Source organism: Capricornis sumatraensis, chromosome 23 (assembly GCF_032405125.1).
Source record: "Capricornis sumatraensis isolate serow.1 chromosome 23, serow.2, whole genome shotgun sequence".
Lineage (NCBI taxonomy): Eukaryota > Metazoa > Chordata > Mammalia > Artiodactyla > Bovidae > Capricornis > Capricornis sumatraensis.
In genome coordinates, this window is record NC_091091.1 from 45,751,928 (window position 1) to 45,776,309 (window position 24,382).

The 24,382-nt window shown below is 43.3% G+C and overlaps 1 protein-coding gene across 1 annotated transcript in view; it reads right to left on the reverse strand.

Annotated features, from left to right (window-relative positions):
* Positions 1-24,382, reverse strand: part of ADAM12 (ADAM metallopeptidase domain 12) — a 388,314-nt gene that overhangs the window by 272,974 nt on the left and 90,958 nt on the right. Inside the window, exon 3 of the mRNA XM_068961374.1 lies at positions 4,073-4,146. Coding sequence (XP_068817475.1) covers positions 4,073-4,146 — 74 coding nt within the window. The remainder of the gene's footprint in view (positions 1-4,072; positions 4,147-24,382) is intronic.

Here is a 24,382-nt window from a genome sequence, read left to right on the forward strand (position 1 = left end):
TCTTCTAGCTCAGCGACACCCCACGTAGAGATCAAGCGGCCGTGGACTTCCCCCAGCGACTGCCTTCACTCACTGGCGGACGGTCTTGAAAACAGAAAGCTCGGTGGGCCTGAGATTCGCAGGGGGTGTGATCTACCGCTGTCAGTTTCCATTATCCTAAACTGGAAAAGCGCATGTCTAAGCTGGCCCACCTGTCCAATAAAGCATTTTGATCAGAGATGCAGATACACAGAGCACCTGTTTGAGGAATGGCCTGGGTGTCCATGGGGATCGAGCAGAGTTACAGAACTTCACAAAGTGGGTCCCCGCCGTTCTAGAGGCAGACAGCAACACTGTGAAAAATGCTTCTCCGGGGAAGCTCTGAGTTTCTTTCAACATTCAATTATGGCTCTACAAACACAGATTTGAAATGAACAGCATCTGATCTTTGCACAAATTAGAGATGCTAGAAGGCAAATAAAATAGATTCCCCTAAACAATCAAGTAATACAAATCAGCCCTGCTTCATGAAAAATCGGTTTATACCAAGTCTGGGAGTGGGGTTACTTAGGTGACTCCCTTTTCGCATTTATTTTAGATGATGACTTTTATGATTGGAGGCACTGAGGGAACTTTATTTTGGTTCTGATTTTTAAGCAGGTTTTTAATTAAAATAGATTTCTGGATACAGTCCATGGGTACCGTTTTTTAGCCCTGGGAAAGTTGCTGGAGGCCTTGCTGCTGCTGCTAAGCTGCTAAGTCACTTCAGTCGTGTCTGACTCTGTGAGACCCCATAGATGGCAGCCCACCAGGCTCCCCCGTCCCTGGGATCCCATTCACTATTTCCTTTTGCTGAATAGGACACACTTCAACATTCCTCATTACAACCATTCCCAACAGAAGCTTTTTTCCTTCAAATTAAAAAATTTTCCTAATTTTAAGGATAATTGCTTGTAAAATATTGAGAAAGTAAATATCCAAATCTTTCTGGCATTCATGGACACAAGCGTAACCTTAAGAGAAAAACTGAATGTCATGTAAAGTAACAGGCTGTTCACACTGATTATATCAACGGTTTTTACATGAATAAAAGTCTCTGTTATCGTCTTTAGCTGTACTGCTGCATAGCTCTGTTTCACAGCTGAGTCATGACTTACTTAATCAATCTCCTATTGACATACTTTTAGGTAGAACATTCTGCAATGAACATCCTTAGACCCGGGGTGATTCCCCACTCTGGGCTCTGAAGCAAGGTACCGACCAGGCTACCTTCTGATTGGTCAGGCTCTATGTTCTGCTGGTTGTGAAAATTCACATTTATTTTGCTTTCTTGCTCATTTATCTCTGCTTCATTTGGATAAATTCTTCATTTAGATCTATTGGGCCAAAGGCTATGTAAATTAAAAATTCTACTTTACACTGGATGGTTGATTCTCTTCTGGGCCTGACAAATAGCCAGCAGCATGCATGCATTTCATTCTATCTGTAACTCTGTAGAATATTTTTGGTATTCCTCATTTCAACAGTAGAGTTCTTATGAGGCAGGCATGCCACTTTTTTCAAAAAATGTGTGATACTGAAATATTTGGAGAGAAGTGGATTACTAATAAAATAGTCCCATTCCCATGCTCTAGTTTTGAAAATGCTATTCTTAACAAAATGAAATTTCCGCAATTAGTATAAGCAGTGTAATTAAAATCAAGCTATACAATGTCATGCGTGCTAAGTTGCTTCGGTTGTGTGACCCTATGGACTGTAGCCCACCAGGCTCCTCTGAACACAGGATTCTCCAGGCAAGAATACTGGAGTGGGTTGCCATGGCCTCCTCCAGGGGATCTTCCCGACCCAGAGACTGAACCTGCATCTCTTACGTCTCCTGCCTTGGAAGGCGGGTTCTTTGCCACTAGCGCCACCTGGGAAGCCCCATACAATGTCCTAGGGGCACAAAAGCTATCTCCATACACCCTCCTAAACATACTTTGACAGTGAAGTCGGGAAAAGAAACAAATCAAGAAGAGAAGGTTCTATGTTTACAGCTTTTCTAATTCTGAGACTGTCTTCTGATAGGCCCACAGTTGGCAGTGGGCAAATTAAGGCACCCTTAAAACGTTCTTTTATACAAATTAGCCACCGTGTAGTTGTTAGCATGGACTATCACACCCTGTAAGAAATGCATTTCTATATGGGAAAGGACTTCCATTAGAAAGCTAAATGAAGAGAATATCAGATTACACACAGACTATGATATCAAAGGGGCAGAGACTCACTCATAAGAAAAAAAAATTATATGCAAACATTCACCAAAGTACTAACCAGGGTTGTGTTTGGTAGTAGAAATATTTTGGGGGGTTGGGGAAGCTCTTGATTTTTTTTCCCCTATAGTTTTCAATTTTTTTTGCATTGGATACATACTCCTTTTAGAGTGAAAACTAACTTGAGGTTTTCATTAAGTCAATTTCCGTTCCTCTACCTGCAGCCTTAATATCATGCAAAGGTGCAGGCTCAGTCTTACTCTTGCCGCTGACCACATTCCTCCACCAGGCTAATAAGAACAGTCGCAACAAAGACACTTCCCAAATCCAGCTGCCAATCCTAAAACCCCATCAAGGTATACATTACCACCAAAAGCCTGATTTTCTTTTGCTCTTTTGCTCTGTCCACTGTGATATTTTCAAAACCACATCCAAAGAGTAGGGGCACAAATTAAAATGTCCTATGATATTCTTATATGAAAAAAAAGAGCATGACAGTATTTAATTTGCTAAGAGAGACATATCAAAAGCAATATTCAGGTTTCCACTCAACCCTCTGATTATCCAAGATGTGTGGCTGAACTTCTTTATTAAGATGACCAAGTCACAAGAAAAGCTAAAAACTCATCATGTACTGCTCACAAAATGCCAAGAGGCAGGCTGCACATCCCAAGAAGCAGGCTATGCTATTCTACATATATTCCTTTGAAACACATGTATTTGTAATATATATTCACCTGTACTTTGAAGTTTATCTATTTGTTTTTAATTGCCGTGGGCCACAGTGTCAGATACTGAATGTGAGAACTGGCCATTCATGAACCTGTTCATCCAATTTGCTAAGGACCCTCAAACCAAAGCACCGATGTAAGGAAGTGATCTCACTCATTTACACAGAGATGCTGAGTCAGATTTCTGTGATGCAATATCTCTGGCAGAACTCATTTCAATGAAGCTGTCTTACCTATACTGTCATTTCAACAAAAATCAGCATTTCACCGAGGGGTAAGAAACGGGAACCAGTCGCTCTGGAAGTGAGAAACTCCCATTTCAGATCAAGCAAGACTTGGGAACTTGATTTATCTCTTTAAACACAGATTGCTTATTAGGGGAGCTTGATTCTTCTTTGATACTAATCAAATAGGATCGTAGGGGGTCCTTTAGATCTGAGGAGCCCATGGAGAGAGCCACAGACTGTAAAGGATGATAAAATATGAATTTTTGTTTTTACTTGTGCCCTGAAGCAGCCATGGTTTTCTCCAGGGAAAGCACACAAAATATGTAATAACGTCCATGTGCTGCAGAAAAAATAATATAATACCATTTTCTGGAAATTTATGCAATTTTGCAAAAAAAAAGGGCCAAATTTTTTAATAAAAAGGTAAAATAAATACTTCATAACACTGGAGACAAGCTCTGAAAGATAAAATAAACTCTTGGTATTTCCCAAGGAAAAAAAAGAGCTTCAACCCATTTGAAGTTGTTTCTCCTTATATAACCCAGGAATTGCCAAAAGTCAACTAATTATGGAACAGTTATTGGAACAGAACAGAGGATGCTTAAACTCTATCCTTGAAAAACCAGGCTCTGAAAAAGGAAACATCAGAACTATGAGAAAAACCTGCTGAATTAGAAAGTTCTTTTTCAGAGTGATAAAATTCTTTATTTTTCCATTGGATCATTTTTTGAAGCTAATTCCAGCCTCAAATCCGAATCTGGATTATAAATCCACGCTTTCAGTTCTGCGTCTCTAAATGCCAACCTCAATTACACAGCACTTTCCATTCTCCATGTCGAAACTTTCTCCTGTCAGGCCATAAACATGAATTAACCCGACTTACTCATTTCTTTCCAGGTTCACGATCAGTTCTTTGCTTGTCAGTTGTATTCGAAAATTCAACACTCCTGGGTGAATCTGAAAGATAAATAAGAGAAGTCAGTTGAAAATCATTTCACTTTGGCATGCCAATATCCGAATATTCTCTGTAGACACAGTCAATGGAGAGAGAGAAAAATACATTTCTTCCTGGGACCATTCTGAGACCTTGAGTAGAGGAGACCAAGCAAGCAGGATGAGAGTCTGGAAAATGCATCACTCTCCCGGATAGTAATGACACACCCGGAATTCCTGGCCTCTGCTCGCCTTTCCGTGGGCCACATATGCTTGGGGTCCTTCTTGACTCATAATTTATTCCTTTCTTGGTTTCTCTGTTTCCAGCAAAGACACTTTCTTTTCCCCCAACTGTTCATGTCAGAAATTTGAAGTCTGTCTCCCTCAACAAATCATCCAGTCCTTGAAAAGGTCCTATTGAGTCACCCTCCAAAGCATAATTCCTGTTGTCTAGGTTGGATATCTCCACACGCTGCTCTGGTTCACACCTCTTGGATGTTGCAACACCCTCTACCCCAAGTCCCTTCACATCTACCTGAGCTTTCCTCCCATCCACTCCCCAGTGGCAGGGCGAGGATATTTTAAAAATCACAGGCTCATCCATCTACCCTTATGGATGACAGTACATTGACATCCCAGCACACTGATGATAAGATGCCAATTTTTTTTTTTCAAAAAAATTTACTTAATCATAGTTGATATAAAATATTATATAAGTTACAGGTGTACAACATAGTGATTCACAATTTTGAAAGGTTATATTCCGTTTATAGTTATTGTAAAAATACTGGCGATATTCTCTATCCTTGTGGCTTATTCTGTACCTCATAGTTTGTACCTTTAATTCCCTTCCCCTGCATGGCCTCTCCCCATTCCCTCTCCCCACTCATCTGTTTTCTGTACCTATGAGTCTGCTCTTTTTTCTCTGTGTTTACTAACTTGCTGCATTTTTTAGATTCCATATATAAGTGACACCATACAGTATTTACCCTCCAAATCCTCCATGTTGCTGCAAATAGCAACATTTTCATTCCTTGTTATGACCGAGTAGTATTCCATTGTGCATATCCGTCCATTCTCCACTCATCTATTGATGGACACTTAGGTTGCTCCCATATCTTGCCTTTGTAAGGAATGCTGCTATGAACATTGGAGTGCATCTATCTTTTTTAATTCGTGGTTTTGGTTTTTTGGGGGGTGGTATATGCCCAGGAGTGGAACTGCTGGGCCATATGGTAACTCTCTCTGTAGGTTTTGAGAAACCTCCACACTTCACTGGTTTTCACAGCGAACATGCCGACCCTTTCACGTGGCCCGCAGCGCCTGCATGGCCTGGCCCTCCCTCCCCTGCACGCCCGCCTGCACTGCTCTCCTCCCGGCTCGCCCAGCTCCAGCCACACTGGCTTTGCCAGCTCCTCCAACACACCAGGCTGCTTGGCAGCTCTGAGGCAGCATTCCCTCTGCCTGGAATGCTTTCTCCCAACTACCCAGGCTCAGCTTAAATATCAATGACCCGAAAAAGCCTTATCTCATTCCCCAGTCTAATGACACCCACCTCCCCGAAGGTATTCTTTTTCCCAGTCTCCTGCCCCTTCCCTCCCTGGAAGGAAGAACTCCCTTCCTACTCACTACAATTCAGGATGTGGATTTGTTGCTAATATGTCCCTTTGGTTGTTTGGTTGCTCAGCCACTCAGTCGTGTCCGGCTCACTGATAGTCCACAGACGGCGGCATGCCAAGCTTCCCTGTGCTCCACTGTCTCTTAGAGTTTGCTCAGATCCACGGCCATTGAGCTGTTGATGCCATCCAACCATCTCGTCCTCTGTCCCCTTCCTTATCCGCCACGGTGCCAGACAAATAACAGAAGCTCAGTTAACATTTGGTGAAGAAAAGAATGAGTGAATGAATAGGGCAGACAGCTCTACGTCTTCTCCCTCTTGCTAGGCAGACACCTTCCTCCACCTCGCTTCTGGGTCCCAAGAAACCCTAGTCTGTGCTTGCCGGTCTGTCAGTGGGGGGCAGGCATCTATATTCACTGTTCTGCCCCAGAAATCCCAACGAGCTCCTTGCCCCTCTTGGAGAGCGCAACCATGGGGTACTGTCCCTGAACCCACACCCCTGTCCCAGGTTAGCCCCCATCTAAACCAGGCTGGCTGAACATACCACATCCCTCTCGAGGAGCCCAAGTCAATGATGCGTCATCCTTACCCAAGTCAAAATCGATTTGCCAACCCGTAGTCATTTGACAAAGCCTCTCCCTGCTTCCCTTCCTATTACATCCTCAGGGATTCTGGGGACGGGCGGTCAGACTCCAACTCCCTCTGCTCCCCCCAGCTAACATGTTTCAGTTGGAGGCATCACGTGTTCATCAGGCATTTCTAAAATGTTTAATGTTGATTTTGAAAAGTGAATGCTGTGCTTTCATTCTGATGAGGTGGAGAGTTCATCCAGCAGGACCATGCCCTGACTCAGCTCACCATAGTTGCCGTGCTCAGCTCAGGCCAGGCAGTACTGCCCGCTGTCCAGGTGGATGGGAGAGGGCAGAGGATGAGTTAATTCACAAATGATGCAACCAACACAAAGAAGAAAGAAAGTGGAGCCGCTCACTCGTTTCTGACTTGTTATGACCCCATGGACTGTACCCTGCCAGGTTCCTCTGTCCAGGGAATTCTCTAGGCAAGAATACTAGAGTGGGTTGCCATTTCATTCTCCAGGGGATCTTACCAATCCAGGGATTGAACCTGGGTCTCCTGCATTGCGGGCAGATTCTTTACCATCTGAGCCACAAGGGAAGCAGCCAGCGTAAGGAAGGACCAAATGCCATCATAGCCCACTGAGGAAGTGAAGGCTGCTTAGCGCCTTAAAAAGATCACAGTGGAGGAGAGATGTGTCAGGACAGAAATGACAACGTGAACTCAAGATCACCAGCTCCTCCCAGGCGGTGTTGCCCTGGTGCTTCAAGTGAAATTTCAACCTTGTTCAAACATCATCACCCACATTAAATTACTGCTGCTGACCTCAGTGTACCAGTTTTGTCTGTCTTTATAAGTTCTTCTGGATTCATGCTTCAATAAGAGGAGAGTAAGTTTAGACATAATTCTCGAACATCCCATATTTGAAAGACACTATTATAACTATTATAATATTATTAAATGAGAATATTTAATAATAAGGCAAAAGGAGATGGGGGCAGCAGAGGATGAGATGGTTAGATAGCATCCCCAACTCAATGGACATGAATTTGAGCAAACTCCAGGAGACAGTGGGCAGAGGAGCCTGGCATGCTGCAGTCCATGGGATTGCAAAGAGTCAGACGCCATTTAGCAACTGAATGACAAAATTATAACTCCAGAGTTTAAGGGACTTTTTTACAAGACAGCATTTCAGCTTGTCTATGAAGAATCCCATGCTACTATGTTTTAAGAGATAAATGGATTGTATTAATGAGTTCCAATAACTAACATTAAAATAATGAGTTAAGATGAAACAAAATTGAGATAGAACCCACAACGGAAGGTCACACGACTTTTGGGGAAATATTACAACTTGAATTAACTAATGCCATATAACCAGGGAGAGCCACAAAGGGTGAGACACTATTCACTCTATTTTTAGGGCAGCCCTTGGAATGTCTTTTTGTAATTTCCCATATCTAATATGGTAATCATTAGCCACATATGGCTACTTACATTTAAATTAATTAAAGTGATATCAAAATTAAAAATCAGTTCGTCAGTCACACTGGACACATTTCAAGGCTCTAAAGCAACACAGAGCTACTGGTTATCCCTGCTAGACAGCTCAGATGTGGAACATTTCATTTTCACAGGGTTCACAGAAATTTCTGTCTTTACTGCGCACCCCTTGGTCAGTAATAAAAACCTGAAATTTGCATCATCCAATAGCTGCCCAAGTGCTACACTGTTTTGAATATTGGTGCCTTCGGGGGATAAAACTGAGTGCCAGCATAAGTTCTGTTTTGTTTATAAAGAAAGCTCTTCTCAATTAATTGATGGGTGACATTATTTTTTAAGTGGTTACTTCAGCTTGAGAGTTAAACTGCTGGATATTCATATACATCAAATACTTAAGTATAATATCTGGGTTTAACCAGATCTTGTGTGTTTTTTTTTTAATAATTGTATTTATTTGTTTATTTCTGACTGTGCTGGGTCTTGCTTGCTGTGCGGGCTTTTCTCCAGCTTGGGTGAACGGGGCCACTCTCTGCTTGCGGTGTGTGGGTTTCTCAGCGCGGTGATCTCTCTTGTAGGGTGCCTGGGGCTTCAGCAGTTGCTACACACGGGCTCAGCAGGTGCCACTCCCGAGCTTTAGAGCACGGGCTCAATAGCTGTGCCCAGGCCTAGCTGCTCCGCAGCATGTGGGATCTTCCCGGGGCAGGGATCAAACCCACATCTCCCGCACTGGCAAGGGGGACTGTCTCCCACTGAGCCGCCGCGGAAGCCCAGATCTTATTTTTTATGGATTCATCCTAACGACGGTACAAACATCAGTGATCTAGTGAAACCATACTTCCTACTTGCTATATTTTGATAATCCCTGGGGTTTCTAAGGATTGTATGGATTCCTGAGTGTTTGCTGAACTTTTAAACTCAATATTCCTAAACACGCATAACTTCCTTTGATTTTAATACAGGAGACAAAATGTGTTTCTCAGCCCCGGATTGGCTTTCGAGGCTGCCGCAAGGACTTTCACCTAAATTTACCCATATTTCCTGACACTGGGATTTAATTACAAACACATACAGAGAGTTCTCTCTGAGGTCTACAGTTTGTACTCATTAATTATATCTTAGAAAAACAAGATCATTAACTACATTTGCAATAAAATAGCAGAACAAAAATACATCTCAGTGTTCTGTCAAGATGTTTCCAAACAGCGTGTTTGTCTATTTTATATATTTGTGTGAAAATAATTACTTTAATTGCAAATTGTGTTTGCCTAATACATCACTATTTTATATTTTTCTTTTTTCTCACACATTACTATTTTAAAGACAAATACTGACAATTACATTTGTGGGTAAAAATTAAATATTTGCAGCACCCTTTCCACTCCCTGAAAAATTCAGCTAGATTAAACACAAACATTTGTACTAATTCCACAGAAAGTCCCTACAGGAGCTGTTAGAATGTTATAGTGTCAACATATTTCAAATGAATACATTTTCCCCCAGGGAGGTAGAAAGAGGTATCTGTATATTTTAGCTGAGACCTGATTTGTATAGGCAAATTCAATGGAGAAGCTAAACAGAGAACTATTTTAACTCAAAACCACTCCTTGCCAAAGATTTTTTAGTCTAAAAGCGTGTATTCATCCATTTTCTTTTGATTTTTAGACATAGGAGATGGTGAACTAGTCCTGGTTAAATACAGCATTCATTTTTAAAAATGACATATTGATTGCCCTAATGAAATCATGTCTTTTATTGAATGCTTCAAGAACTGCATTTGCTGAATAAAACAATTAAATGCTTAGCACTATGCTAGAAATGTCTAAACAGTCATTATAATTTTTTAATGGGGAAAAGTATATCCAAAAGAATATATAAAACATACAATTTATATAAAAGTATAATTTAAAAAACAACACTAAAATAATCATCAGGGTATCTACCACCCAACTGAAAAGTCAAAATATTTCCAGAATCCTAGAAGCCACCCTGTATTCGTTTGCTGAGGCTGCCAAGACAAAGTATCTCAGACTGGGTAGATTAACAAAAATTCATTTTTGTGCAGTTCTGGAAGCTAGAAGCCCAGGATCAAGTGCATATTTAGTTTCTTCTGAGGCTGCTCTCCCTGTAAGTTCCTCGTGGAAATGAGTTTAGGCTGGCTCTCCCAAATGGCTTGCCCAGACAGGTCTACAAAATAAAGCTCTGGCTGAACCCCACTGCCTGTCACTGGGACCCTCGTCTGCCCTGTACTTTTTCTGAAGTCTCCCACAATGCACTTGTTCAGCACATCTCTCTTACCTGGAAATATAAACACACATTTTAAAAGTGATCTTTAAAAATTAGCTATAGTATTTTTCTTTTCATTATTATTCACTGGGTTGCCTTTATTTGTTTAGTCCTTGTTAATAACATTTTTATTCACAATAACCTCTTAAATGATATCCTTCAGCAATGTAAATTATTTTCTCTGCTATGTGTTACTTACAAGCAATATTATAACACCAATAAAGGGATCTTAAAAATGATCTACTTTCACATTTTACTTGAAAATGTTAGGCTGCCATTCTTTAATTTGTGTAACTGGGGGCTCACCTAAACCTGGATTTAAATTGTTTCACCCTTGATGGCTACAAAATATCCCAAGTCAACAAAGGTATATTTCTATGGATGGGGGAATGCTTATGAATTTTTTCCACCTCTGATGAATGGAATGATACACTGCCCCATCTCCTTAATGTTTCTATGTCTTTAAATAATAGTCAATTTTCAATGACTTAGAAAAATCTTAACCTGACCATAAAGTGGAAATAAGGTGAGTGAGCCTGCAGAAAGGAAGGGAACTGCATTAAAAATCAGAAGTGGGGACCACAGCCAGATACACACCCATCACCATGTGTAGGTTATCCTTGCAAGTACGATAATCAGTCAGAGCCAAAGTCATTTATCTCAACCATTGGCACCAGAAGCTCAGAGGAACCTAGTTTTTCAAGCAGAACAAAAATATTAAAATATTGTATTCCAGGAACTCTGAAATAACTATCCCTCCCTGGCACTAAATAAATGCTTCAGGCTGCAAGCCTGGAACTCACAGGGCACGAGGGAGTCATTTATTGCTCTGAATATTTACAGGCAATCTTGATTACCACTTTAATATTAGTGCAGTGGTTCCATAGTCAGGAAGATATGAGCATCATGGAATTGAGAGAGGACAAAATTGAATTAGCCGGAGAATAACACAGTAAAGATGAGGGCACTGGAGCACCATAGTGGGCGTCCCTGGCTTGGAGACTTTTAGTTATTATGTAAATGACGATAATGTTTATTCATGAGTCATTGATACTTTTCTCTGATGGGAAAAGGACATTAGCAAACCTCTTGTTAAAATGTGCAGAATGGCACATGTTCTCCTCAGGTAAGAAGTGCTTTTAAAAGACATGGAATGTAGCTTGAAGCTGTTTATATGTTAAAATGTGAGGTTATTTTTTGCACTGTTTTTTTCTTACTGTATTTCTCTGCACAATGGGTTCACAGGTCTCCAGCCCACTTCTCCCTTCCCACCAAAAAAAGGCACAACCGCTTGCTGTTTGGCATGTGTGATGTTCTTATTTCAAGTTCTTTATGCTGTTGCTACTGGTGGGACACTAATGCTTAAATTTGCAGCATTTCAGATTTCCATTTTTGACTATTCTAGCCAGTGCATCTTGAAGAAATAGAGATCAATGCAATGAAATAGAGGAAAACAATAGAATGGGAAAGACTGGAGATATCTTCAAGAAAATTAGAGATACTGAGGGAATATTTCATGAAAATATTGGCATGGAAGAAATGGTATGGACCTAACAGAAGCAGAAGATATTAAGAAGAGGTGGCAAGAACACACAGAAGAACTATACAGAAAAGATCTTAATGACCCAGACAACCATCATGGTGTGATCACTCACCTAGAGCCAGACATCCTGGAATTTGAAGTCAAGTGGGCATTAAGAAGCATCACTACAAACAAAACTAGTGGAGGTGATGGAACTCCAGCTGAGCTATTTCAAGTCTTAAAAGACGATGCTGTTAAAGTGTTGCACTCAATATGCCAGCAAATTTGGAAAACTCAGCAATGACCACAGGACTGGAAAAGGTGTTTTCATTCCAATCCCAAAGAAAGGCGATGCCAAAGAACGTTCCAACTACCTCACAATTGTACTCATCTCCCATGCTAGCAAAGTAATGTTCAAAAATCTCCAAGTGAGGCTTCAACAGTACATGAACTGAGAATTTCCAGATGTTCAAACTGTATTTAGAAAAGGCAGAGGAACCAGAGATCAAATTGCCAACATCCGTTGGATCATAGAAAAAGCAAGAGAGTTCCAGAAAAACATCTACCTCTGCTTCATTGACTATGCTAAAGCCTTTGACTGTGTGGATCATAACAAACTGTAGAAAATTCTTAAAGAGATGGGAATCCCAGACCATGTTACCTGCCTTCTGAGAAATCTATATGCAGGTCAAGAAGCAACAGTTAGAACTGGACATAGAACAACAGACTGGTTCCAAGTTGGGAAAGGAGTATATCAAGGCTGTATATTGTCACCCTGCTTATTTAACTCATATGCCGAGTGGTGGTGGTGGTTTAGTTACTAAGTCATGTCTGACTCTTGAGACCCCATGGACTGTAGCCTGCCAGGCTCCTCTGTCCATGGGATTCTCCAGGCAAGAATAATGGAATTGCTATTTCCTTCTCCAGTGGATCCTCCCAACCCAGGAATCAAACTGGAATCTCCTGCATTGCAGGCAGATTCTTTACTGACTGAGCTATGAGGGAAGCCCATGCAAAATGCCAGACAAGCAGGAATCCAGATTGCCAGGAGAAATATCAATAACCTCAGATATGTAGATGATACCACCCTTATGGCAGAAAGCAAAGAGGAGCTAAAGAGCCTCTTGATGAAGGTCAAAGAGGAGAGTGAAAAAGCTGGCTTAAAACTCAACATTCAGAAAATGAAGATCATGGCATCCATTCCCCATCACTTCATAGCAAGTAGATGGGGAAACAATGGAAACAGTGAGAGATTTTATTTTCTTGGGCTCCAAAATTACTGCAGATGGTGACAACAGCCATGGAATTAAAAGGTGCTTGCTCCTTGGAAGAAAAGCTATGACAAACCTAGTCAGTATATTAAAAAGCAGAGGCATTACTTTGCCAACAAAGGTCCATCTAGTCAAATCTATAGTTTTTTCCATGAGTCACATATGGATGTGAGAGTTGGAACATAAAGAAAGCTGAGTGCCAAAGAATTGATGCTTTTGAATTGTGGTGCTGGAGAAGACTCTTGAGAGTCCCTTGGACTGCAAAGAGATCAAACCAGTCAATCCTAAAGGAAATCAGTCCTGAATATTCATTGGAAGGACTGATGTTGAAGGTGAAACTCCAATACTTTGGCCAACAGATGCAAAGAACTGGCTCATTGGAAAGGACCCTGATGCTGGGAAAGACTGAAGGCAGGAGGAGAAGGGAGTGACAGAGGATGAGATGGTTGGATGGCATCACCAACTCGAGGCACATGTGTTTGTGCAAGCTCTGGGAGCTGGTGAAGGACAGGGAAGCCAGGCGTGCTGCAGTCCACGGGCTTGTGAAGAGTCAAACGCGACTGAACTGACTGAACTAACTGAACCAGAGCATCTTAAAGCCTCATTAATTCTTTGAAATAGCGCTATTCTGCCTCCATGCATCTGTACGCTACAGGATTACAGTGCCTCATGCTTTGTGTCCATCTGAGGAGGCAGGTTCTGAGTGGCAAACTGTCATCTGTCCCTTCCTGGAGCTTCCTGCTGGGTTGTAAGAGGAACCCAACAACCTGACTTAACAGAAAGCAATCTGGAAACCACGACGATGCAGGTTTCTCAAACTTAACCCATCTAAATTTCAATTCTTATGTTACCACCTCTCCTCAATCCAATGCAAAGGTGAACTTGGGGAAAATTCACTCCTAGAGGCAGGCATCCCACAGATGCACGTGGCTGCACAGGGGACCCCTTCCTGGCGAGGGGGGAACCAAGACGTCGAGGGTGACTTGGGTTCTGTTCCCCTGCTGAGAGGAGGTTGGGAGCTGGACCACTCACACTCCGGGCTGGCTGAGACAGCCAGTGATTGCCAGCTCCTGGCCTGGCTCCTGGCCCCTTTGGGTCACTGGAGAGGACGCCTGCTCTCCTGCTCGGTTTCTTGGGACCTTAGTGATAAAGAATCCAAATGGGAGCAGAGGGCAGAGAGTGTGCAACAAGAGGAAGAGTAGACGAGCTCAACACAGAGCAATGTCAATTACAAGGTGATGAGAGGGGCCGCAGAGCTAGAAATCGGCACCATGCCAGGAAGGGGGCGGGAGTCAGGGTGGGAGGGGTTTGCGGACAGTCTATTTTACCACTTAATGGCTCTTAACTGCTCTGGGCTTGGTGACTGGGCCCTGGAATTGGGCCCTTGACGTCAGAGCCCAGCAGTTTGTGGGCTGGTCCCCAGACCACTGTGGCCCTCCCTCCCCATCCCCTGCCTTCAGACATCTCGATTATCAGGAGCGACGGACAAACTCAAGCGCCGCCTGGCTGCCTGCTGATGGATCAGCAACATCAGGATGCCTGGGGCAGGAGGCCAGTGGCAAAGATGGATTTTCCCATCAGCCAGGCACGTGATCATTTAAAAGACCACCTGCAGCCCAAGCGCCATGGGCCTGTCATCCTGCACACAGGAAGCACCGGCCTCTCCTGAACGTTCAGTCAGTGAGGCTGCAGTACGAAAACAGGGCTTGTGATGAGGAATGCTGTGTGAGCAGAAGGCCTTGGCTGTGTGCCTGGGCCAGGGTTTGCCTCAGCATCTTCAGACTCCCTCCAACAGCTGGGAAGAAGGTCACTGAGCCCCTGAGTGATGTCTTGTTTTTTAATCACTAAGTTGTGCCCGACTCTTTGTGACCCCATGGACTGCAGCACACCAGGCCTCCCTGTCCATCACCAACTCCTGGAGTTTACTCAAACTCACAGCCATCGAGTCGGTGATGCCATCCAACCGTCTCATCCTCTGTCGTCCCCTTCTCCTCCTGCCTTCAGTCTTTCCCAGCATCAGGGTCTTTTCCAATGAGTCAGCTAAAGCTGAAACTCCAGTACTTTGGTCACCTCATGCGAAGAGTTGACTCATTAGAAAAGACTCTGATGCTGGGAGGGATTGGGGGCAGGAGGAGAAGGGGACGACAGAGGATGAGATGGCTGGATGGCATCACTGGCTCGATGGACGTGAATCTGAGTGAACTCCGGGAGTTGGTGATGGACAGGGAGGCCTGGCGTGCTGCGATTCATGGGGTCGCAAAGAGTCAGACATGACTGAGCGACTGAACTGAATAAAGAACTATTTCATCTTGAAAACAGTGTTTTCCCATTTGGAAGATTGTACCTGGAAGAGGCTCAGGCCAGAAATGTGTCCACAGACAGGCCGGGTGCTGCCCCTCGGGCGGAGGGACTGCTGGCAGCCTCTCTGCTGTCCCTTCTGGGGATGACAATCCTTCCAACAGTGTGGGTGGCAGAAAAACGGGCCCCCAAAGATATTCGAGGGGCTTCCCTGGTGGCTCAGCCCATAAAGAATCTGCTTGCGATGCAAGAGATCACCTGCAATGCAGGAGGCCTGGGTTCGATCCCTGAGTGGGTAAGATCCCCTGGAGAAGGAAATGGCAACCCACTCCAGTCTTGCCTGGGGAATCCCATGGACAGAGGAGTCCAGCGGGGTATAGTCCATGGGGTCGCAAGAGTCAGACACGACTTAGTGACTAAACCAGCACCGCAGATGTTCTAACCCATGAACATGTCATCTTTCCTGAAAAAAGGGACCTCGTAGATGTGTAAAGAGACACAGGGAGATATTATCCTGGTTTATTCAGATGGGCCCAGTGTACTCGCGAGCATCCTAAAAAGCAGAGGTAACCTTCACCCCTGGGGTTGGACAGATGTACAGGAGAGTCTGACCGTTTAGCTCACTTTTAAGATGGAGCACGGGCTTCACAAGCCATGGAAGCAGAGGCCGCGAGAAGCTAGAAATGGCCCATCACCTTCAGCCAGCGAGAACAAAGGGATCTTAGCCCAACAACCTCCAAGAGCTGACTGCTGCCAGCATCTCAGATGAGCAGGACAGACCCGCCCCCATGTCGCCATCAAGAAGGTCAGCTCGGAGAGAGCCTTGATTTTAACCTAGTGAGATGCAAAGCAGGAAATCCAACTCAGCCACCTGCCTCGTGACCTTCAGAACTGAGAGATCAAAAAGGGGGATAGTTCCAAGCCACTTAAGTTGTGGCAGTTTGGCAGAACAGCAGTAGAAAACTGAAATCATCAGGCAGATTGCTGTGAGATTCAAAGAGTAAAATGTCTGTTTGGAAACCATTGTGCATGACAAGATGGAAATGCATGTTTATTACAGAAATCCAATCACAAACAAAACTGCTACTTCCCAGAATGACAGTGACAAAAGACCATTTCACTTATTATTTATTGCTTTTTACCCAAATTGAAACCCTTTGATGCTTTCTGTATTTTGATCTAAATGAGGATAATAAAACTAAGTTCTGTAAGATGCTAACAAGTTTTCAAAGACAAATATTATATATTCATTAATTGGTGGCCTGTTTATAGGGGCTTCCCTGGTGCCTCAGTTGGTAAAGAATATGCCTGCAATGCAGGAGACACAGGTTGGATCCCTGGGTTGGGAAGATCCCCTGGAGAAGGGAATGGCAACCCACTCCAAGAGTCTTGCCTGGAGAATCCCATGGACAACGGAGCCTGGCGGGCTACAGTCCATGGGGTCGCAAAGAGTCAGATACAACTGAGTGATTGAGCACATGCATATATCCTCTCTTTTTTGGATTTCCTTCCTGTTTAGGTCATCTCAGAGCATTGAGCAGAGTTCCCTGTGCTATACAGGAGCTTCTCATTGGTTATCTAGTCCACACATGTCAATCCCATGAGAATACATGTCAATGCCAGTCTCCAGTTTTTCCCATCCTTTCCCTTCCCCGCTTGGATTCTATACATTTGCCCTCTACATCTGCGTCTCTATTTCTGCTTTGCAAATAAGATCATCTATACCATCTCTCTAGATTACACATATATGCCTTAACATACAATACCTGTTTTTCATACAGAGTGAAGTAAGTCAGAAAGAGCATTGGCTTTTGAGCATCAAGCAGCTGAAACTGAGTTCAGTGACACTTGTTTTATATGGAAGGAAGATCTTATTCCTGTCTGACCAGTGTTACAGAAGAGGGTGGAAGGTTCTGGAAGAACCTTGGATACAAGGTGGACACAACATAGGACACAACGTAGGACACATGAATTCTCTTCGTCTTGATGTGAAATATTTTAAAGATAACACTTTCTAAGGTTTGCTCACTGATATAATCTGGAGTATTATAATAGAAAACAGGACAGAGCTTTGCTTTTTGGAATGACTTGCCTAGTTTTACAAGACACAGCCGTAAAATAATACGCACTGTGTTTATTAACTACAAGGCCTGGTTTCCAATTCAAAGTTCATTTATCTAACTAATTTGATGTCTGGAAACATTCAAGTACCATTTTTTCCCTACAACCCCATTTTGAAACTGCCAGTCAGTGGAAGTTAATAGCTTAAGTTGCTAGTTTGTTTGCAGGCAAGCTGTCTTGTAGAGAGACTATCCCATTCATATGTTGACTAAGGGCGATTTATAAAACATCACTGTAATCTCTTTCAAATAAACATTAGCGCAATATAATAAACTCTTTAAAAAAGTAATCCTGCCTTCGATCACGAAGGCACTATCAAGTCATTCTGTCCGAAGTGAAGCCTAGTGTAAACAAGTTTTTCTGTCCCAAACAGTGTTACAGCTAATTGCTAACTTTTTATAAAACACACCCTAATTGCTCTATGCAAACTCATGCTAAAAGCCTTGTAGAGAGCTATGGGAATTCATATTACACAACTTCAGACAGAAATTGCAGGATGCATGTCACCAGCTTTCCCTGTAGCTTGCCTCTTGTGCTGTTTCTTGGGGCATTTGGGCCTCAGCATCAGGAGGGAGAAACAGCAGGAAGGATGCAGGTGGCTGGCAGGGGCTGGAGGAGGACCCCAGGGGCAGCGTTAGGAGGTGGAGCCAGACAGGATGGCGCTGTGAGCGTGGATGACAGCCCTGTGACGGAGGACACAGAGGGGAGAGAGGGACTCAAGTGGCCACTCACTCCATGGAGTGCAAAGGACTTTGTACCCCAGAAGACACAGTTTTCCATTTTTTTTCCAAAAATATTTTAAGCTTTGTGGACCATTTGGCCTTTGCTAGGACTACTCAACCCTGCCAGTGCAGGGCAAAAACAGCCACAGACAATACATAAATGAATGGGGTTGGCTATGTGCCAATAAAACTTGATTTATGAACTGGGACATTTGAACTTCATGTCATTTTATATATCATGAAATAGCAAACATCTTTTGATTTTTTTCCCCAGCCACTTAAAAACATAAAAAAAAAAAAAAAATTCTCAAACTTAAGCGAGCATCTAAATCTCCTAGAGGGCTTGTGGAAATGCATATCGTAGGGTTCACCAAGTTTCTTATTCAGTAGACCTGGGATGGAGCCTGGCAGTTGCATTTCTAAGAGGTAGTCAGATGACGCTGCTGGTCCCGGGACCACATTTTCAGAGCTGCTGTGCCAGACCCAGTTTTGCAGGGTGACAGTTCACGAGCCTCACTCGGCCTGCAGCTGATGTTGGTTCGGCACCAAAGTGCAGGCCACCCAGTTTGTCAATTTGATTTAATTGCTGATCTCTAAGAGTCAGGAGAATTCTCAGACAAATCTGGATGGGTTGCTTCTTGGAGAAAAAACAGTATCAGAAAAATGGCAACCCTGGGCTCGCACTTCACAGGGCAACAACCGGCTAAAATTGAAGAGCGACTGCTCATCCTTCCAGTACCCCCCTGCCTGACTGTACCTGCACACGGAGGCCAAGGGCAAAGGTGATCTATTGTCAGGTGACCTGGCCAGCTTTGCTTGTTTATAACACCAGCCTGGCTCCTCGCAGTGCTGGAGTTCACAATCTCTGGTCTAAAATCAAATAGGAAGATGATGTGGGCTGGATGATTAGAAATAAGCATAGCAGGAACGGATGAACTCGCCTTTTTCTTCTGTTGCCTCCTCTGGCCTCCAGGACTCCTCCTCATCCCAGAAGGGCCCATGAGATGCTCCTAACCTTCAGGTCCCTGCCTGACAGCTCAGGTAGAGCTCTCCTCTCCCTGCACTTTACACAATGCCTCACATTCTGCCTGAGGCGTGGTTATTTCTGTTCACGGCAAAGTGCTCGCCAGGCTACAAGCTTCTGGAAGCCTCAGTCAACTTTGAATATACATCAGGGAGCCTCAAGTGCTACTTTCTCATATATCCAAAGCACGAAACCATTGCTCATTGGTTTGATTCATTTGATCAAGACATTCAGAAGTGCTGCTCAAGTCATCTCTTCATCAAATAGTTACACCCCAGGTCCTCTGTTATATTCAGGCAGTCTACCCTCTGAACCAATCTTGACCTTCACTCCAAAGTTCAGAGTAATGAAAATACCTTATTATACTGAACTTCCTTGGTGGCCCAGATCGTAAAGAATCCACTTGCAATGCGGGAGACCTGGGTTCGATCCCTGGGTTGGGAAGATCCCTTGGAGGAGGGCACGGCAACCCACTCCAGTACTCTTGCTTGGAGAATCCCCACGGACAGAGAAACCTGGTGGGCTACAGTGCATGGGGTCGCAGAGAGTCAGACATGACTGAGAACAACAGAATATACCAGCTACTTTGTTGTTGATATTGTGTTAACAAAGTTACGTATTTAAATTTACCGTTAATACAGACAATTTTTAGGCCAACATAGAAAATCTCCTCCTTGAAGAGAACAAGGCTGGAGTTATCACAAATGTGTCATGAGCAAATTCTTAGCCTATTTTGAGCATTCCTGGATTAGCCATCTTAAAATAAACCATAGAGCGTAAATGTGACAGCATTTAAGAGGCTACCGCGTGGAGTTTCTCCTAGGACAGTACTAGCTGCCTCCAAGCGGCCACGCTGAATGAAGTCCGCAGTCACCACTGTGCCTTCACGTCCTTCCCAGCGGCTATCCGTGACTTCAGCTTTAAGGACAGCCAGGCGGGCTCAGGACTCCCTCTTTGTCCTTCTGGGAAGAAAAAAGGAGCAGCTCCATTCCTGTAAATGACCTTACATCATCTATACGAAACTGGACTAATAATCGTTTACCTGGATCGTACAACTAAGTAATGTTGACGTGACAAAAGGCAAAACAGAGAAAGAGGTGTCAAGACGGCTAACAGACCCAGCAGAGGGGTATGAAGAGTCTATGGCCAACCTTCAAGATTTTTCTCCAAGAAAGTGAAAGTATTAGTCACTCGGTCATGTCTGACTCTTTGCAACCCCATGGACTGTAGCCTGACAGGTTCCTCTGTCCATGGAATTCTCCAGGGAAGAATACCGAAGTGGGATGCCATTGCCTCTTCCAGGGGACCTTTCAGAACCAGGGATTGAAACTGGTCTCCTACAGGTTCTCCTACCTGGGCTCAGACGGTAGATTCTTACCATCTGAGCCACCCGGGAAGTCCTTTTGAACCAAAGAGAATGAAAATTCTGTTATTTTCTAGAGATAGAATGTCATACAAGGATGCCTGAAGCTCTACTGAAAAAAAAAATTTATTGGTAACAATTTCAAAGGGAGTCGTTCAGAAACAATTTCAGATGAGTTACTAACTGGAAGACATTCTGTATAAATAAAACTGCACACACATATGGGCTTTTCTTACACGGAAAAGGGGATCTTACCTAAAGGTGCACTGAAATAAAGAACTCTAAAAACTGTTGCACGGTCATCAGGTTTAAATTCAAGGTTTCCCTGATAATTCTTTATAAATGGAAACACTGGGCATACTCAGGGAATTATTCTCATTTTTAAAATCTTTTCCGTTGAAGTATAATCGCTTTACCCACAGTGTTTGTTTCTATCCCCTCCCCCGGGAGCCTCCCCCCGGCCTCCGCGTCCCCCGCCTCCGGGTCAGCACAGGGCACCGAGCTGAGCTCCCTGTGCTCTGCCTCAGGTCCCCTCTAGCTGTCTGTTTCACTCGTGGCAGTGCCTGTACGCCAAGCCTGATCTCCCGGTACGTCCCCTCTCACCTTCCCCTCCTCAAACGACCAGTCTCTGCAACTTCGTCACCATTCGTGCCCTGGAACTCGGCTCACCTGTACCATTTTTCCAGATTCCACATACATGCATTAGTATACAATATTTTTCTCTTTCTGCTGACTTCACTCTGTATGACAGGCTCTAGGTCCATCCACACCTCTACAAATAACTCAGTTTCATTCCTTTTTACGGCTGAGCAATATTCCATCGCAAATATATATACATATATTGTATACATATATATATATACACATTGCATATATATACATTGCATACATGTATACATATATATAGGTTGCATATATATATATACACATTACTTTGCCAGCAAAGGTCCGTCTAGTCGAGGCTATGATTTTTCCAGTGGTCATGTATGGATGTGAGAGTTGGACTGTGAAGAAGGCTGAGCGCCGAAGAATTGATGCTTTTGAACTGTGGTGTTGGAAAAGACTTTTCAGAGTCCCTTGGACTGCAAGGAGATCCAACCAGTCCATTCTAAAGGAGGTCAGTCCTGGGTGTTCTTTGGAAGGAATGACGCTAAAGCTGAAACTCCAGTCCTTTGGCCACCTCACATGAAGAGTTGACTCATTGGAAAAGACTCTGATGCTGGGAAGGATTGGGGGCAGGAGGAGAAGGGGACGACAGAGGATGAGATGGCTGGATGGCATCACTGACTCTATGGATGTGAGTTTAAGGGAACTCCGGGAGTTGGTGATGGACAGGGAGGCCTGCTACTGCTAAGTCACTTCAGTCGTGTCCGACTCTATGCGACCCCATAGACAGCAGCTCACCAGGCTCCCTCGTCCCTGGGATTCTCCAGGCAAGAACACTGGAGTGGGTTGCCATTTCCTTCTCCAACGTATGAAAATGAAAAGTGAAAGTGAAGTCGCTCAGTCATGTCCGACCCTTAGTGACCCCATGGACTGCAGCCCACCAGGCTCCTCCATCCATGGGATTTTCCAGGCAAGAGTACTGGCGTGGGGTGCTATTGTCTTCTCCGACAGGGAGGCCTGGTGTGCTGCAATTCATGGAGTCACAAAGAGTCAGACACGACTGAGCGACTGAACTGAACTGATACATACACATATATATATACATATTTATCCACATCCATTCACTGTCGATGGACACTTAGGTTTTTCCCATGTTCCAACTATCATAAATAGTGCCACAATGAACACTGGGATACATGTGAATTATGCTCAAGATTGTAATAACTTAGAAAAGAACCTGAAAAAGAATATACATATATATGTTTGTATGTATAACTGAATCACTTTCCTGTCAACCTGAAACTAACACAACATTGTAAATCAATTACACTTCGGGAAAGATTTTTTTTTTCAAGCTAGGTTTCATGGAAGAAAAAGGAGGCAATCAATTAAGTCCATCGCTAGCTTTATTCTAAACTAGAACTCTTTTTTTTTTCATTATAGCTACCTTCCCCTCTCTAAAAATAAATAGGATCACAAGAGAATCAGGGTCAAATTCAAGCTCCATGAATTACTACCACTGTGACTTCGTCATTGTTAGCCTCTGTGAGCCTGTTTCTTCACTTGTAAATCACAGTAATATCAGCTGGGAGGATTAAATGGCATAGTTTATATCAGCACTTGGACAAGGCTGCACACAGGAGGCACTTAATGTGATTGACAGTAAGGATTACACCACACTCTGCTTGTATTGATCACACCTCTGCTCCTTTACCTAAGGACATATTTCTGCCTTCCAATCCAGCAAAACATTCCCATTCTCACAATCTACTTCCCATTTTGCCATAATATCTGATCGCAAAAATACTCATACAAAAACATATTTATTTCTATTCTTCTACTGGAATTTCTGAAAGAAAGAATTCCTCATAAAAGCCTTATCCAAACTGTCAATCATGGTTATCTGAATAAGAAAAGGAATGTTTATAAAGCCCTTCTCAACAAATCGAGGGGACTCTGTCCCTCACCCCCAAGACATATACATACTCCTGCCCTGTTTCACCTGTACATCTTTTCGGCCCATCCTAGAAAGCTGCCGTTCATAAAGGAAAACAAAACAGCAAAACTATGGGACGTGGAGCAGACAGAAGGCAAGCTAATCTCTCTTCATCTGACAAGAAAAGCTCAGAAATAAGCCGCTGTGATGAAGGGCAGAGCAACAGGGAACCATACACACACTTGACGGGTAGGTTGTGAATCTCCATGCCTTGTCTGCTGTGAACAATGCAGACTGCTGGCAGGTAGATCTCATGAAAGGCAGTGGCTGGAGATAAAAGCAGGCTTATGCCCACCCCTGCTTGTGGGGGCCACCAGGACATGTGTGCCTGAACATATTTACATTAAAAGGCTTGGTAGGTAGCTGCCTGTCCCTTCTTTAAAGATATCCTGTTGAAAAGGACTATATTTTCAAAGCCATGCAAAGTCGTTGTCCCCTCCACACACATCTCTTCTGTAGGAGCTACACACCCCTGTTCCTTCCGCTGGTTTCCATGGTGTGTGATTATCAGTGAGTCACTGCTCGGGGACTCTGCTCCAGAGCCACATCATTTTTCAAAACTCGATCATTTATTCTCTACTGTGTTGTAGGAAATACCTGTGTAATGCAAGTATGTACTGTGCAAAAATACCCATATTCCCAAACAACATTATGTGATGCAGACCACAGCCTGCACAAGCATCATGAGTAGCCTTTACAAACCACTGTTGGGTTTACACTTGACAACCCCTTGTTGGCTGCTGCAAAACTATGATACCAGATGAAGGAAGGGAAAAAGCTAAGTATGAATGTACTTCTCCAAACATATACATAAACAGCTTATGTTGGAACTCCCATGGAAACACGTCAAATGACCACATTTGATGCAGTATCTATAAAATGCAGACTCTGCGATAAAAGCCAAAGGCACATAAAATTATATTTTAACATTAAAGTTACTTGACATGTACACATCAGTATATTTAAAATGGATAACCAACAAAGACCTACTGTATAGCACAGGGAACTCTGCTCAATATTATGTAACAACCTAAATGGAAAGAGAATTTTAAGAACAATAGGTACATGCATATGTATAACTGAATTGCTCTGCCGTACACTGCAGCTAACACAACAGCTACACTCCAATAAAAAATTAAGAGTTTAATAAACAAAAATAAAAGGTACAGTAATTCTGTGTTTGTATGTTACCAATAGATAGCTGATAGTCAAAAGGACGGAGCTGTGTAAGAGTGACAAGAAAATCCCACAAATTCACAAAGTGGTTCAAATGTGAAGATAGAGAACAGTTTCAACAGTGAAGAATTTGCTATGATTAGCCCAAACCATCGAATACAGAACAGAGTCTCCAAAAAAAGTC